Here is a 16,746-nt window from a genome sequence, read left to right as displayed (position 1 = left end):
CACGGCCACAATCTCTTCCCTGATGTGTCTCCATCGCTTATCAGCCAATATGTATCACAATGTATAACTGTGTTCTAGAAAACAGAACTCTACTTCCAATTTGTCCCAGCCCAGCAGCCCTGGTAGTTAAGAGAGAGCACTTGAATGAAGCAAAAACAGTTTTAACCCAAACCTTCCAATGAGCTGTACAACTGCCACACAAATGTAGCGACTGTCACACAAACGTAGCGACTGCCACACAAATGTAGCGACTGCCACACAAATGTAGCGACTGCCACACAAATGTAGCGACTGCCACACAAATGTAGCAACTGTCACACAAATGTAGTGACTGCCACACAAATGTAGCGACTGTCACACAAATGTAGCGACTGCCACTATGAAACAGGCAGTGAGACTTGCCCACAACACAAGTAAAGTCATCGCATAATGCTGTTTGCCTCGGATACTTTGAGAGTGAATGGACTGATCTGAATAATTACATGAATGTAACAGGTGTGAACAGGAACTGTCCCAGAGAAACCATGATGTTAGGTCCCAGGTAAAAGGGCATGCTCATTATGCAGCATTGTCCTAAGGAGAAAAAAATAAGAAGAGGAGCCAGGCCCAAGAGTTTCCCAGAGCTCAGATTCTGCCTTCTTATCATGCAAACAGGTTCTGCCCTGTAAAGCATTTCATCAGCATCTTTGTCTCACCCAGCAGAGAAGAGACTTGGAGACAAAGGTGCGTGATGGACTGTCAGTGGGCCACACCTGGTCAGGTGCCAGCCAGGCCTTATCTCCAACCCCCTCTCTGGCTTCCTGCAGACAAATCGCATGGCAAGAGGGAAATGTTCCATGCCAAACATTTCAATGGCGTTTAGAAATGTGGTCTCGGGTGGACAGGATCCAAGAGAGGCAGGGCATCAAAATACATATTGTTGCTTTTCTCATTTTCCCCGGTATACTCTCCCATGGTGTCACCTCTTCTAATTTTGTGTTAGCCAGGCTTCAAGGCTTTTGACTAGTCATCTACACATATTACATATACAAATCCACTTGATATTCGGCAACACTTTTGGAATACATAAAATATGTATCCATACAATCACAGGGTGTCCCAAGACTTCTAATATGCCTCTTGATCTCTTATGAAATACAAACGGTATAAATCGTGGCATCTTCACATTTAAAATTTTTCTCCCTCAACAATAAATGACTGCTACTGTGTCACCCCCTCCCCACCCCTCATATAACATACAATTTTCTCTCTGTGGCTCCTCTGGGTTGGTAGTTTGTTACACTGGGGTGCGATTTTAGTCCTTTACCACTCTGCTCAACGATGCCCCCCATAATCGTATTGCACATGTATCACACAGGTGCCCCTCATTTAGAATCCAGTGTGTCATGGAGCCACATTCCAGTGTGCTGATTGAAGGAGTCTGTCGCAGCTTTCCCTTCTCCATCAAAATGCTGCAGAGAGAGGCACGTGGACCTGGGTACCCACACGAAGGTCCTTACCCTCATGCCCCTCCACCTGCTGCTTTGTGGCGGGATCAAACACATGACCTATCTTCACTCTCAGCCTCAAGTGGGCTGATTACTACTGGTATCCCTGCCCCTAAATCCAGCAGCTTACTTGGCTCTCAGGTAGAGAATGGGGAACAGGTTTCCCTACGTATTTACAGTACTGGGCCATATAGGAAAAGTACAGGCAAATGTGGCCACAGTCGTGCTTGTCAGAAATTCACTGACAGAGCAAACATGATTATCAAGGTGTCTGCTACTGAAGCTTCCTCTGTGTCGGGCGCGGCCTCATCAGTGTCTCTGGAGTGCTGCCCTATTCGCATCGTTCTGTACCTCTCAGCCATGCACGGCGGGGCGTCCTCAGACCACTTCTCTTAGGTCTTGTCCTACGGTAACCCGAAAATAACACAGAGCTGTAGGTATCCCAAGTGCTAGGCTGTGTCCACTCATGCTGATACCGTCTAGGTAGGTCCAGCGTCCCGTGAGTCTCCAGGAAGGACAGCTCCCCCAGGTTCTTGCTCCATTCCCAGTAGAAACACCCTCCAGCACTTCACTTCGGGAACCTGGCATTTGGGAATCCCGGGCTAGCAGACGCAAAGGGAGGCTTCTGCATGTCAGGGGTCAGCACTGGGGGCCTTCCTGCCCCGCATGGTGTGCATGTTGCTCTGCGAGTTGCAAAGACTGGGCTGAAGAGCCACACGTTCCTGGGTCCCTGACTGAGGCTGCCAGGCACATGCAGGCACGGGCCAGGTGGCCCTTGTCGGAAAGGAAGGATCTGCCTCCTCTGTTGTGTGACTTTGACTCAGGCTTATTCCAGTCTTTCCATCGGCGATGACTTTGGCTTGAATCACTTTCTTTTCCTCTCCCTCACATGGCCCCCTTGCGGGTTGCCCTTTGGTCCTCCAGGTCCTCCGGTTTTGACGTAGCGCTGCTCCAACCACAATGCGTGGCAGGACAATTTTAAAGCCATGTCTGCATTTTAGCACTCCCTTGCCCTGGCTCAGCCTTTGCTTAGGAAGCCAGGAAAGTTGAAGATGATTTTATATCTTTCCACAGGTCTTAGTTGAGGGCTTTCTTCATGGCAATGTGAGAAGAATGCCTATGTTTCTAGAACTGAACCGCGTGTGGGGGTCAGGTCCACAAGGGCATGCAATTGAATGGGATGGGAGAGAAAAGAACCAAATTCATCTTTCCACAGACTCGCCGAGGCCTGACAAGAGGGAGACAAAGTGCCCCATCCCAGGATGTGACGGCACTGGGCACGTGACCGGGCTCTATCCACACCATCGAAGTCTCTCCGGCTGCCCCCACAAAGTGCGGGTTCCCCTGGAGAGTGAGTACTTTCTTGTCCCACAAATGGAGGTTTATTTTCAACGTACCAGACCACCATGACTTTGCTCTTTTAATTTGGAATGTAAATCATCTCTTCATGGTTTGTTTGGTTTTTTAAATTGCTTATTTATTTATGTAACAGGTGGGGTTTTTTACATATAATTCACATATCATATGTTTCTTTTTTAATTTATTAGAATGATCATTTTTATTGAGTAGTATTGTTTTTTATTATTAAATACTTTCATTGGGGGCTCTTACATTTCTTCTCACAATCCATACATTCCTCCAGTGTGTCAAGTACATTTGCACATATGCTGCCATCATCATTTTCAGAGCGTTTTCTTCCCACTGAGCCCCTGATCATACATTTCAATAGTTCAAAGATACTAATAAGTGTTGTGTATTCGTCACCAAATTCATGTTAGGGCATCTCTTCTTCCTTGTATTCATTGTTGTCAGCTCTTCTTTTCCCATCAACCTCCTCCACCATGCCCCGCACACAAACTCCAAACTTCCTGTCGTTGAGTTACACCATAGGCTAAGCCGGGCCCCTAGGAAATTATTAATATGGTTAGTACCTCTGTAGATTTGCCTATCCTGGATTTCAGATACAGAAATCCATATAAAAATACTCACAATGACAGACTAACACAGAGAAAACCCTCAAGGGAAAAGAGAGCAGAAATGATTAAATCTGGAACAAAGATACATTAGATCAAAAAGGGAGATCAAATGAGAAGGTGTCACATTTTGATCCTGCCTCCATCTGCAGTAAGCTGCCCTACGAAGCCCTCTGCCTGACCACGAGACCACCTCCCTCAGGTCCGCAGTCCGAGGGGATTCTCCACAGGGTTCATCCATGTGGGGCCTGCAACTGGATTTTGGATGTTCACTGTCATCTAGAACCTTCCACAAAATTAAGTGTTCAAACGTTAAACTTTAATACTGTTCCCTCCCCTGAATTTAGATTTTATGATGTACACCCTTGGGTCACACAGACTGATACACTTCATTGCTTTGGACGTTGCTGATCAGTCCAGCTATGCACCTGCACATCCCCTGGGGTCCAGAGGCCCAGCTTCCTTGAGCCCAGGAGGTGGCTTCCTTTGGTGTATTATCCAAATACAGGGATGCATCATCTAAACACATGCAATCAGGCGTCTCCCGAGGCCACCGTCACCAGGGGGAACATGTACTCTGTGATGGCATGTCAGCAGCGCCTGTATTGGTGTGCCGGAGAAGGGGCAGCGTTAGGAAACCAGAGATGAAAGGCAAAGACCAGCTCCTCTGAAGGCTCCACAAAGCAATGTGTTCCTGTTTCACACTTACTAGGAAACACACGGTGAACTGTACAGATTGCAATGGGGAGAACGCCTCAGCTTCCTCCTCCTCAAAAGCCATTCAATGGGGGTTTCGGGGAGAAGAGAAATTGAAATTGGAACACATTTCTGAATTTAGCTTTCGGAGCGATTAAGTGTTCACTCGCTTTCATCTGGACATGGGGCGCGGGTGTGTGTTTTGCATAAATAGTATTAGTGCACAACTGAGGAGTAACTTTGCTAGCACATTATACGGTTATGCTGAATTGTCCTTCTATTTTCTGTCTTGTTTTGTTCTCAGTTCTTGCCATGCATGAAAATGTCCTCAAGTGTCCCACCCCAGGCTGTACGGGACGAGGCCACGTGAACAGCAACCGTAACACCCACCGCAGGTGATGCCAAGGGCATGTTCATGCTTTGACCTTCAAAGCAAATGAGAAATAAAACAAGCACGTTTCTACCAGCAAAATAACGAACCGACAAACCATTGCATCACTTTCAAATATAACAATCTGCGTTGAATTACTTTTTGCTAGACATGTTTATAGTAATAGCTAACTAAATTAGCCTACCACCAGATTTTTATATTTGGAAGTTGCAGAAATTATATATATATAAATTATATTATATAAATATATGAATTATATATAAATATATATTTAGGTAGTTATCTGTGTACATAGAAACAAATGTTCTCTTGTGTGCTCTGGGGATTTATCATAGTTGCCTTGTTACTGAAAAGAATTGCTTAAGGATTATTTTGGCTGATATCCAACAAGAAATAAAAGGGCTTCACTATGCAATGGTCTGGACTCTACGTCAGCCTTTGGTTAGATATTTCTTTGACGTTGCCACTGATATAAGAAAAGATATGTGTATTTTTTCGATAGATGCATATTGTGCATGAATATTTTGGTAAATATGTTTATTTCTTGTGTACATTTTACATTATTCATAGAGCACATTAATTATAAGCATGTATTTTATGCATTCAGTTAAAAATATAAAATTCATTCCCTAAACTTTTACTGAAGTCTTTAGATGAGTCAAGGAGTTACTCTACTGACTTCTATAGTCAGCCGCTCATTTACGTGAGTACATTCAACTTCACATATTAAGAAGTGTCTGTATGATAAGTCATTTCTCCATTACATACTATTTTAATCTTTGAGTTCAGTTTGTTACCCTTTACCTTTGAGATGGGGTTAGGGGAAAGACTTGACTTTATAGTTTGCAAAAACCTTTGGGATTTTTAAACTGAACTATTGAAATGACCTGACATTTAGCATGTGCCCATTTTGCTGTAAGACACATGCCACGGCAAACTCCATTATTATTTTAACTCAAATCCTCCCACTTTTTCTTAAACAGCCTTTCTGGTTGTCCAATTGCTGCAGCTGAAAAATTGACCATGTCCCAAGATAAAAATCAGCTTGATTCTCCCAAAAGTGGACAGTGTCCTGACCAGGTTCACAGGTACAAAACTCACATGGCATTCCTGAATTGAATTTGTGTCATATTTTTGTACAATGGGGCTTCTCATCAATTAGACACCAGTCTCCCCAGGGCTTTCCCGTAATTCTCAGCTACCAGAGACCTGTGTGTGGAGCCCACGTGAGAAGTTGGGGTAAACAATAACAAACGTTCAATCAAACTTAACCCATATGAAATAAACCATATGAATACACGTCCAAATCACAACAAAACTCATTACTGGGTGGTTTTGACTTATAGCAACCCTTCAGAATAGAATGGGACTGCGCCATCGGGTTTCCAAGGCTGTAAGTCTTTACAAAAACAGGCTGCCTCATCTGTCTCCGGTGGGGTGCAAGGGAACCACTTGAGAGGAGCCACCTAACATGTAACACAGTGCACCACCAGGACTGCCACGAGGTATGTAGGAATCAAAAGTTCTGGGTGGCCAGATGTCACCCATTTCACTGGCCCTGTAAATGCTGTTATGAACAAGTTAACCTTTTCGCCTGAAGACAATACCATCAAAAGTCATTCAGATCCACCCAAAATGTGTGCTGATGTGCATATTCAACCCCTCTGCCATGTACGGAGTGCCGAGGTGGCCCATTCAGCAAGTGCTCCGCTTCTACCTGAAAGGTGCTGATTGGAGTCCATCCAAAGTGTCCTCAGAAGGCAAGCTGGTTATCCGCTTCTTAAAAGTCATGGCCTTGAAACTCTTTCGCAGGAGTTCTACTCTGACTGCCTTAAGGTTGCTATGAGTCATCATCACCTCAATGGTAATCAGTTTGGTCTCGGTTTCAATTCTAATTAGACTTAAAATTCTAATCCTGTGAATAACTATTAATAAAATAGCTCCTATTGTTACAGTTAGCTTCCAATTCACCCAGAGAGTTCCAGAGTTTTGAAGGACTTTTACCTAGACCATAAAATGTCAATGATAATAAAAGTACAGTGACGCTTTACAGGTAGTTATACATTTACTGGTACAGAAATTATAAAGTGAAAGAAAGTCACTGGAGGATTGAGACTGATAGCAGATCTTCACTGCTGCCCCGGAGTAACACCAAGGGAAAGTTAGTTGTTACTAGTTCACGTATCATGAGGCTATGCATCCCTAAAATATTCTGCCGCTATAGTTTTAACTGAAACAGCCACGGATGATATTCAAATCACATCAGTGAAAATGAGTAGCAAGGAAGATCATGAATGGAAATATACTTCCATTTGCCTCAGCTGTGTAACTTGGAATTAACTTCTTAAAACAAGTTTCTTGGTTAGTTCTACTGTAATATCTAGGTTTCCCCTTAAGTAAGTTACTTATTAAAGAAACAAATAGTGTTTAATTTGGCTCATTTCTTAAAAGATAGTGATTGTCTTTATACCTCGAAGGTTGTATCAATGTTCTAATCTAAGTTCTTCCCACGATGACGCAATCAGCTGTCACTACGATACGTTCATGTAGCAGCAAACATGTCTTTATCCAAAATGTCCTACTCCAAAAACAGAAATGACGTTTCAGTATTCTGAAAAGCCAGACATATGCAGAGTCTGGTAGGACACAAGAAAAAAAATTATATAGCTGTACTTTATATATATAATTTGTTCTACCCGTTGGCCTATAGCACATTTGTGTCTCTTTGGCTGGAGTTGGTGGTATGCAAATATGATATCACTATTTAATACAACCACAATAATTCAAATGGGATGTTTAATTCACTATTGCCTGGTGCTGTCATAATTATATTAAAAGTAGCATAGCTATTATAATATTGCAATTGTGATGAAATTATCAAAATATAATAGCTAAAACCTTGAAATAAAATTTAAAATATTTCTTGATTCAGCAAAACAGATGGAAAATGAGGGGAAATGGTAAAATATCTCAGAAGAAATTCAAAATTCCATTTTGCAAACCTTGTCAATTCAACTAGTACCTACCAATGGGAATTTTCTCTAAGAAACTCAGACTACGAACAAACATTGACTGCACATTCTCCGTGGCATCTGCACCTTCCATATTGTATTAGATAGTCTGTGAGGCAGGGACATGGAATATGCCCAACCCCACAGTCCTGGCAGAGCACAAAGAACCTTCTCATGTCTGTGACCCAGGTCTCTATAGGATGTGATGTCTCTGTGGGACTCAGTGGTAATTAGTTATAGAGAAGTTCATTTTAAATTCTGATAGTAGTATGCTAACCAATCATTTGCTCTTATTTCTTTTCAACTATTTCCATCTCTCCCCAGGGCGAGCTTAGTGAAGCAAATGGAATTCAATTTCCGGTCACAAGCCATAACCTCTCCCAGAGCCACTGTGGCAAGAGAACAAGAGAAGTTTGCAAAAGTACCATTTGATTATGCCAGCTTTGATGCCCAGGTTTTTGGCAAGCGGCCCCTCCTACAAACGGGACAAGGACAAAAATCACCAACATTTCCTGAATGTAAGCTTCCAAATGTAATACTTAAAAACAAAAAAAGTATCATGTGGGTGCGGTTTCAATATATAATGTGCTCTTCCTAGGGAAGAATCTCCCTACTATGATTTCTCCTTGGACTATAAATTTCTAAAAATTTTACAAATCCATAGACTCTCTTTGATACCACATAACGTTTCCTAGACTGGCTGATTTCATGAATGGAGAATATTTGCTTCGTTATATGATATTGAAAAACATTTTCAAAGAACAAAAATACCCTGTAAAATCGAGCACTTATGAACAGCATACTATACTCCAAAAGATACTGTTCTTCACCTATTCTTACCAGAAATAGATTCTGTCACTGCCAATCTATTCAATTCAGAAAGAAAAATGTATGCACATACGCAAATACACACACACATATATACAAAGGGATTTTTAAAAGTCTGTGAAAAAATGAAATAAAAAATGGAATATTTCCATGAATTTTTGGAAGCACCTTTACTTATTTCATTATGCATTCATGAATACACAATATGTAAGACTCCATACAATATTACATATGTGCATAATTCAAGTAAAGCAAGTTAATGAAAACATTCTCAATATTTATACAATGGGCATTTTAATTTAAAGAATTAAAAGTATTCAATGACATCTTCATATTCTTAAAATTATAGGAATACTATTTCATGATATTCTGTTGTTTATAAAAAGTAATGCTCAAATGCACAATAAATAATATTCAAAGCAAAATAAGTAACTGAGTGCTTTTTATGAAATTAAATGCTTAGATACTACTGCCATAATATTGAGTGATATTTACCAACATCCTATGATAAAGAGAAATATTTTTAATCCATTTCTTATTATGAGTTGACACCCACTACAGAAATATAAAATCTAAGCCCAACCTTGATATCTAAAGGACCTTTCTGTTTACCCTGAGAATATTTTCTCCTTTCCTTTGGTGACTGCCCGCGTGCAAGGCTCTGGCAGCTACTTGGTTGAATGAAGAACAACTTCTGTTGGCTTAAGAACCGAATAAACATGTCTATCAAATAATAAAACTATAATCCATATGTAGGTACAAATTGTTCTTGTGCAACCACAAATGGAAAAAGCAATAGATTTCCTTTACCTGCCCTTAGATTTGGCCAGTTTGGAGATGTGCATGCTGGAAACCCCAATAATACCTGGTAGGTATTGCTAACAGAGCTTTGATCTACAGTTTTTGTCATAAACTTTGCCAGGTGCACCTGCCCCATAATATTACCTATGGAGTTTTCGTCAAAGGAAGTGAGCATACAAATAAATACTATTAAGAGAATTGGCATTCTTCCCCAGCAATCACATCCTTTGGTCTGTGAGCCTCTGCTAAAGCCAATCCAAATCTGCACTTAAAGCCCCATTGGATCATGCTTTAATTTATTCTTCCCATCTTGTAAGGGATGGAGTCGTCGCATAACAAACGAATCTTTCTAATGACTAAAGTCACGTAGATGCAATTGCTAATCAGATCTTTCTTCAACAGCAAAGCAGTTTTCAAACTCAGTGAAATTTCCAAGCCGACTACCTACTGCAGGCGCCCACACACAGAGCCCTTGCCGTGCCAGCTCTTACAGCTCCGGTCAGTGTAGTGAAGACACCCACATAGCGGCAGCTGCTGCCATCCTGAACCTTTCCACCCGCTGCAGGGAAGCTGCTGCGATCCTCTCCAACAAACCACCAAGTCTGTCTGCCAAGGTAGGCCGGTCCAAGAACCCAGAGGGGGGCCAGCTCCTAAACTGTGAGAGTAAACTGCCTTCATGTTCTCTGCCACACGCACTCACACTCATCCCTCCTCCCCTGCAAGCACAGCCTTTTCTCAGTCCTACAGGAACATTTGTGGCAAGAAACTCAGGTCACCCAAAGAACAGAAGGCTGCATCCCTTGCTCGGTGGCTCTCCTTGACTGTGGTGTAGCCACATTTGGGCAGGAGTGGGTTATGGAGACTGATGGGGGAGAGTTCACAGGTAACAAACATATTTTTGTGAGGGAGAGTTTGGCACACAAGAAGATATTTGCTATCAAAATAAACTTCAATAATGGAAAAATGATATTTTTGCTACACATGAAAGCGGTTGAGACTGTATGATAATGTAATAACCAAAACTCACTGCCATCGAGTCAATTCTGACTCATAGTGAACCTACAGGTCAGGGGAAGACTTTCCCTGTCACTTTCTGACACAGTCACTCTGTATGGGAACAGAAAGCCTTTATGGGACTAGGAAGCCTTGCACTGGTCTACATTGTTGTTGTATTTTTAAAGCACAAATAGTAAGACCTGGATAAATAAAATCTACAGAGCTAGTTTTGGGGTATGTGAGCATTCCGGGTGTCAAAATTCAAAACCAGATTCTGTGAAGGTTAGAAAACATTTCTGACAGTCCATAAAATCCGTGCGTCGTTAATAATCCTCTTCGCCTTCTGCCAGTGAGAAGTGCATATCCATGTTGCTAGTGATGGTCTGTATTAGGTAACCCATACCACCAGGAGCACGTCACATCTGATTGGCATTGGATCCCACAGCCTCCACTCCACCATCAGTGACTCTTGTTTGCATGTTGACACATGGGCCGCAGTTTACAAAGCTGACGTCAATGGAAGTCAGGTGAAGTCAAGTGCAACACTGATTTTCAAAAGAGAAGGCAGACTAAATTGAATCTTGGCAACTCAGACAGTTAAAGGATATAGCATTTCTTTTCTTTTTGAAAACCAGCCCTTACCCACTGTGTGGTCAGCTGCTCACCTGGGCTGACGTGCCAGGCCTTCAAGAAAGCGGGCACTTCAGAGCCACAAAGTGCTTGATTAATTCGCTTCTGGGCAAAGCCAAGCCAAGGAAGCCACAGGAAGATCTGTTGGCCAAGACCGACTCAAAATCAGATTTCCAAACAAATGCGGTTCTTATACAAAGAAAACCACGCCCTCTGTGTGTCTGTCACAAGAAAGCATCCCCTAGACAAATCCAAAGTCATCCAAGTCAGCAGGGGCTTATTTACATGAATCGTTCGGATCATTCTTAAATGCATCTTTAGTTCTTATTAAAATCTTTATTGAAACTTGAATAAAATGAGTCTCTTAAAGGCACAGTCTAACATACAGGTGGCTAATTGAAGACATCCTGGAATATCTTCCTTCTCGGTGCTTTTGTATTTGGTTGGTAAGATGCCCTACATGAATAAAGTTGCCAATATTATAATCATGGTGACGATTTATGTGACAAGTCAATGGTTTTAGAAGAGCTGCTTTCCACCTTCAAGTATGGTCATTTTTGATTCCCCTTTAACCTTAAGTTTCTTTATAAACTAGAAATGCCCAGTAGTTCAGATAGAGAAGGACATCTGAGGTGTTTGCTTCCCCCTGCCCCCTTTTCTCTATACATTCCTCTCTTTTTCAAGCACATTTCTAATCAGAAAAGTGACTGGTAAATTGACACATCATTAAAAATCGAATAACCAATTTTCTAGGCACGTTCTGCCCTGCCAGATGTCGCACTTTTGTGGGGGTGGGGGGTGAAGCACACAAGGGTCAGAGAACTCTGGTCTTGCCTCACCTCCTACACTAATAAAAGAGACGTCGTTATAGAAGGCACACAACTGATGGGAAGATGATGATGTCAGAGACAAGAAGTGCACAGATTGAATCTTTTTTTTAGGTGTTTGTTGTGCTGGTGGTTATAGAAACCATTTTCCCATGACAATTGTCTCACTTGCAATAATGATCGCTGAAATGGGAGAAGTATGGCACCCCACAGTGTCACTGTGCAGAATTCTTTCTCCGCGGGGCACGCACACTTTCTCCACAGCCATGCGCACGCCCACAAAACTTTAACAATTGGCTGAATCCTGTCTTGGTGGAAGGATGTTATTTTCTGAATATGGGCAAGAGTATCATGCATTTCTAAAGCAGGGAAAACTTGTAATTATATTAGTGAAAGTGAGCAAAAGCTAAGGGCACTGTCCCAGAAGTTGATAAAGCCTTTGTCCAGATAGTCCCCAGTGCAGGCCTCTTCCCATCTACAGTGTCGCATTTCCTCCGCGCCTTTTGCTTATTGAGTATAAAGGAACTTCTCTGTAGTGAATGCCAGCCTAGTTCTCATTCTACTTCCTAAGTGGGCATCGACTTGTCTTTCCCCCAATTGAGGTGCTCACTATGATGATTTACCACGGTCAGGGTCTCTCGAGGAAGTAGGCATGTGCAGCATTTTCCCTTCCCTGGCCCTAGAGAGGAAATATCGGTAGCGTTTGTTTGAAAATGGCATCCTGCAGGTGGAATCATATTTGCGTCCACTAAAATGCCTTCCGAGTTTCAGATCCCTTCTGACGTTTACGTTGATCGTATCCTTTCTTTTCTGTCTGTTTCATGGTCTTTTGATTCTTCGCGTCTGTTATTCTTGAGGTCACCCCACAGCTCCTCAAGGTCTGTCATTAGTCTTCAATGTCTCAGACCTTGAGACGTTCTCACCCTTCAGGTGAGACACACTCAAGGTCATATTTCGACTCTTGCCGACAGGCTTCAACCTGCACGTACATCTGCTCAGGGTCCACAGTCAGCCTCCGTCCTAGTTTTAGCTGCAGTTATTGAGCTTCTCCAGTGTCTCCTCACTCAGTTGCTGTACATTTGACTTCTGTGTGTTCCATCTGGAGAAGTCCACGTATATAGTCACCTCGTGTGCTCTTGAAAAGAAGGTAGTTGTGCTTAATCAGTCATTGATCTTGCCAAGTTCTATTATGCAATCTCCAGTTTCATTTCTATCACCAGAACCATATTTCCCAACTACTGCTCCTTCCTCTTCGTTGCCACCTTTTGCATTCCAATAGCTAACAATTATTAATCCACCTTGATTCCGTATTTGATCAGTTTCAGAGAAGACGTTGGTAGAATTGTTCAATTTCCGTATCATCAGTTTTAACAGTTGAATAAAGAAGACCAAAGAAGACTTGACACATTTGAATTCTGGTGCTGGCAAAGATTATTGAAAGCATCATGGACTGCCAAATCTGTCTCCTGGGAGGTAAAGACGGAGAGACTTCATCTCATGGTGCTTAAGACATGTTGTCAGGAAAGACCAGTCCTGGGAGGGGCATAAGAAGCTTGGTTAAAATAGAGGGACACTGAAAGTGAGGAAGACCCTCGGCAAGATGAGTTGACACAGTGGCTGCGACAATGGGCTCGACCAGAAGAGCAATGTGAGGTGAGGCTGGCGCAGGCCCTGGCAATGGTCAGCCCTGTTGTACGTCGAGTACGTAGGAGTCAGGCCTGACTCAATGGCTCTGAAGAGCAAGAGGATACCTTTAAATGTCAAAGTACTCGGGCTGAAGGCTCAATTCCGTCATGACCCTTCTTTCGCTATTGATATCTGTACCATAGGTTGGTGTCAAGGGAGACAGTGGGGCTTGAAGAGAGAGGATTCCTAACCTAACAGGCAGGAAGTGTGGCTGGCTCTGCACAGGGTTTCACCAGAGCATAGCAAGGGTGAAACTGAGTTTTTACTTTCTTCGGTCTCTCTCCATCCCTTACTTTAATGTGGTTGTTAATTGTCATGGAGTTTATTCTGACTCAAGGTGACCCAACTCTTCCAGAGAGTTTACAAGGCTCTAACTTTTCAGAAAAATCCGGTGGCATAAAGGTTAAGCATTCATCTGCTAAACAAAGGGTTGGTAGTTTGAATCCTCAACTGTTCCACAGGGGGTCAAATGTGCAGTCAGCTTCAGGCTATGGTTACAGCCTTGAAAACACACTGAGCTAGTTTGACTCTGTCAGAATCAACTCCGTGATGAGTTTAGCTTTATTTTGGGTGAGAACTTTCAGAAGTAGGTTTCCAAGTCTGTCTGTGGACAGTCTTCTAGTTGGATTCAAACCAGGAACCTTCCTATTATTAGGGAAGTCCATAACCGTCTGTGCTACCCAAAGACTTCATGTTATGTATTGAAAATCTCTTAATTTGCATTCAGGACGCAAGAGGAAAATGAATTACAGATAAAATTGTCATCCCTGAGCTGTACCTTTTTAATACCAGGTTAACACACACTAACCTTGATAGATCCTTTCAACTTCAGTAGTGAGGATGGACCAGGGAGCTCAATTGTACATAGGCTCGCTATGAATCTAAACTGATTGTACAACATTTAACCACAACAATATGGAAATACCATGCCATCTGCAAGTTCCCAACTAACTTCCAAGTTTTATAAGAGATCTGAATCAGTGGTTTCCAAAAATCAGTACTCTCATGAATGACAATGGACCAGAGATTCTTTTCAGAGGGTCAAGAAGATTTTAAGATTCTACAAGTTCTAAATATAATTAAGAAAGATGTGTATATTCCAAAATGCTCTTCTTCAAAGTGTCTTCAGGCCAAACATCCATTGACCCTACACTGTCAAACCTGAAGGAGCACTGCTGTCCCAGGCCCATTCAGCCACAAGCATCCATAAACCACCAGGTGCGTGGCAAGTTGGAGACAGAGGATATTTTATTCGATTACATTGCCAACTACTTCCTTAACTTGAAAGAAAGAATGTTGTTGTTTTATTTGTGCCTTGTTAAAACACAGCACAGCGTGTCATTAACTCATAGCCACTCGGCCAATGTCACCCAAAAGTGCTCTGAGTATTGATCTGAGGAATCAAGGCAGGAGAAAAATATGAGCAACAGCACTCAAACAACAAAACCTTTAAGCTCACGGCTATAAAGTCAATTCCAATGCACAGGAAGCCCTGGTAAGTTGTTCTGCACAAGGTCAGCAGTTCAAAAGCACCAGCAGCTCAAGGGAGGAAAGATGAGACTTTCTATTCTAGTAAAAAGTTACAGTCTTGGAAGTCCACAGTTCTATTCTGCCCCCACAAGATCCCCATGAACATTATCACCACTTTGTGAGCATTATAATGGCTAGAGATCATTTCATCTGAAAGATTAGCTCATAGATTCCAGTGCTTCACTGCTTCTGAGACATAAATACTGCCTTCCCTTTGATTTTTAAATTACTATACATGGACCACACTTGTGAACATCTGCCCCTGGGCCTTGTGACTTACAAAGACAATGCTCTCCCTGAAGTCATGGTCAAGTACTCATGGGGAATCAGTGGGCCCAGGGCACCCTGCTGTCCCCAGTGACAGCACAGCCTCCATATGGCAGAGAAATGCCCCATTTTTCTTCCTTCCTCCCACTCTTACCAACAGAGGTAGGAACAGGCGTTGCAGTCTATCTTTATCTTCAGTGCTGCGGCTTGCCAAGCATTCTGTTGCTTGTTGTGGTGTTTTCCCCACCTGTTTAGACAAGACGGCATATGCACAGCACGCCTCAAAAGAAAACAGAGAGTGTGACACTTGCTGGGAATGTTTAAAGTTCAAAGTCTGTTTTGTACTTGACTAAGACCTAACAACAACATGATGTCACTTCAACATCTTTCTAGCAGAAATAGCTCGGTGGGCTCTCTGTGTGGTTAGCAAAGCAGTCTTTTTCGGGAGCTTTCCCATTGACAGTCTTATTCCTGATATTTTAAAGACAGTCTAGGGGAGTCTGATCAGCTAACAGAAGGGACCAATTGATTCCTGTGCGGGGAAACTACATATTTCATATCAGGTTCTCTATCCCAGAATCAATATGGTAGCTGAAAGGATCCTTGGTGGTAGAGTGGCACGCAGAAAGACCCATGGTTCAAACCCAGAAGCTGCTCTACTGGGGAAGATGTGCATCTGTAAAGGCCACAGCCTCAGAAACCACACGGGGCAGTTCGACTCTGTTCTATGGGGTTACTGTGAGAGAGAATAAACTCTTTAGCAAAGGCTTTGTTTTGACTTCTGTTTTTAAAAACACCAAACCCAACTCACTGCCATCGAGTTGATTTCAAGGCACTGTCACATGAGAGGACAGGGTAGAGGCACCCATGTGGGTTTCCAAGGCCTCATTAAAGGGGCAGAAAGCCTCGTCTTTCTCCCATGCAGAGGCTGGTGATTTCAAACCGCTGACCTTTTGGGTAGCAGCCCAGCACTACCAGGTTAGATGGTAGCTATTATATAATAGAGTCTTCACCACCAGCAGCAGCATCAGAAGCAATATGGTAACATAGGGGCATGTCTCTTGTTATTTTTAAAGAATCAAATCAAATTATTGACATTAGATGTCATCTATTTAACAGTTATTATGTGTCAGACACCAAAAATACACACTCTGCCCATTTTAACTCTTTTCAGTCCTTCTAGAAATTTTGCGATGCAGGTAGAGTTATGGAATTTTATACATGGCAAGATAATTGCCCTGAAAGATGAACTAATTTGCTCTCAGTACACAGTCGTAACTGTTGGAACAACAGACAATCCACTCATCTAAGAGTATTCCCGAATATAATTCCAAATCCTAGACAAAGATTTTGGGAATGGTTATCCATTTTATATTAATTTTGTACCTTTTATTACATTTCTCCTCTGAGTGTTATCATTTTGCTTATATTAAGTGTATTTCACCAGATCTACTCTTTAATGTCCAGTACTCAATTATTTAGTAAAAGTCGAGCTAGGAGCCCTGTAACCCAGCAGGTTAAGCATTGGGAGAAAAAGGGCACTCTCTGCTCCTTTAAAGATTTATTGTCTTAAAAACCTGGAGAAGCCATTCAACTATAGGATCACTATGAGTCGAAACTGAC

The 16,746-nt window shown here is 42.3% G+C and overlaps 1 protein-coding gene across 1 annotated transcript in view; it reads left to right on the top strand.

Annotated features, from left to right (window-relative positions):
• LOC142449130 (suppression of tumorigenicity 18 protein-like) overlaps positions 1 to 16,746 on the top strand; it is an 85,319-nt gene that overhangs the window by 18,354 nt on the left and 50,219 nt on the right. Inside the window, exons 4-8 of the mRNA XM_075550846.1 lie at positions 2,704 to 2,838; positions 4,461 to 4,551; positions 5,531 to 5,635; positions 7,883 to 8,076; positions 9,590 to 9,801. Coding sequence (XP_075406961.1) covers positions 2,704 to 2,838; positions 4,461 to 4,551; positions 5,531 to 5,635; positions 7,883 to 8,076; positions 9,590 to 9,801 — 737 coding nt within the window. The remainder of the gene's footprint in view (positions 1 to 2,703; positions 2,839 to 4,460; positions 4,552 to 5,530; positions 5,636 to 7,882; positions 8,077 to 9,589; positions 9,802 to 16,746) is intronic.

The sequence above is a fragment of the Tenrec ecaudatus genome, chromosome 5 (genome assembly GCF_050624435.1).
Source record: "Tenrec ecaudatus isolate mTenEca1 chromosome 5, mTenEca1.hap1, whole genome shotgun sequence".
Classification (NCBI taxonomy): Eukaryota; Metazoa; Chordata; class Mammalia; order Afrosoricida; family Tenrecidae; genus Tenrec; species Tenrec ecaudatus.
The sequence above is the reverse complement of the archived record's forward strand: the minus strand, read 5'-3'. Positions and strand labels throughout refer to the sequence as shown.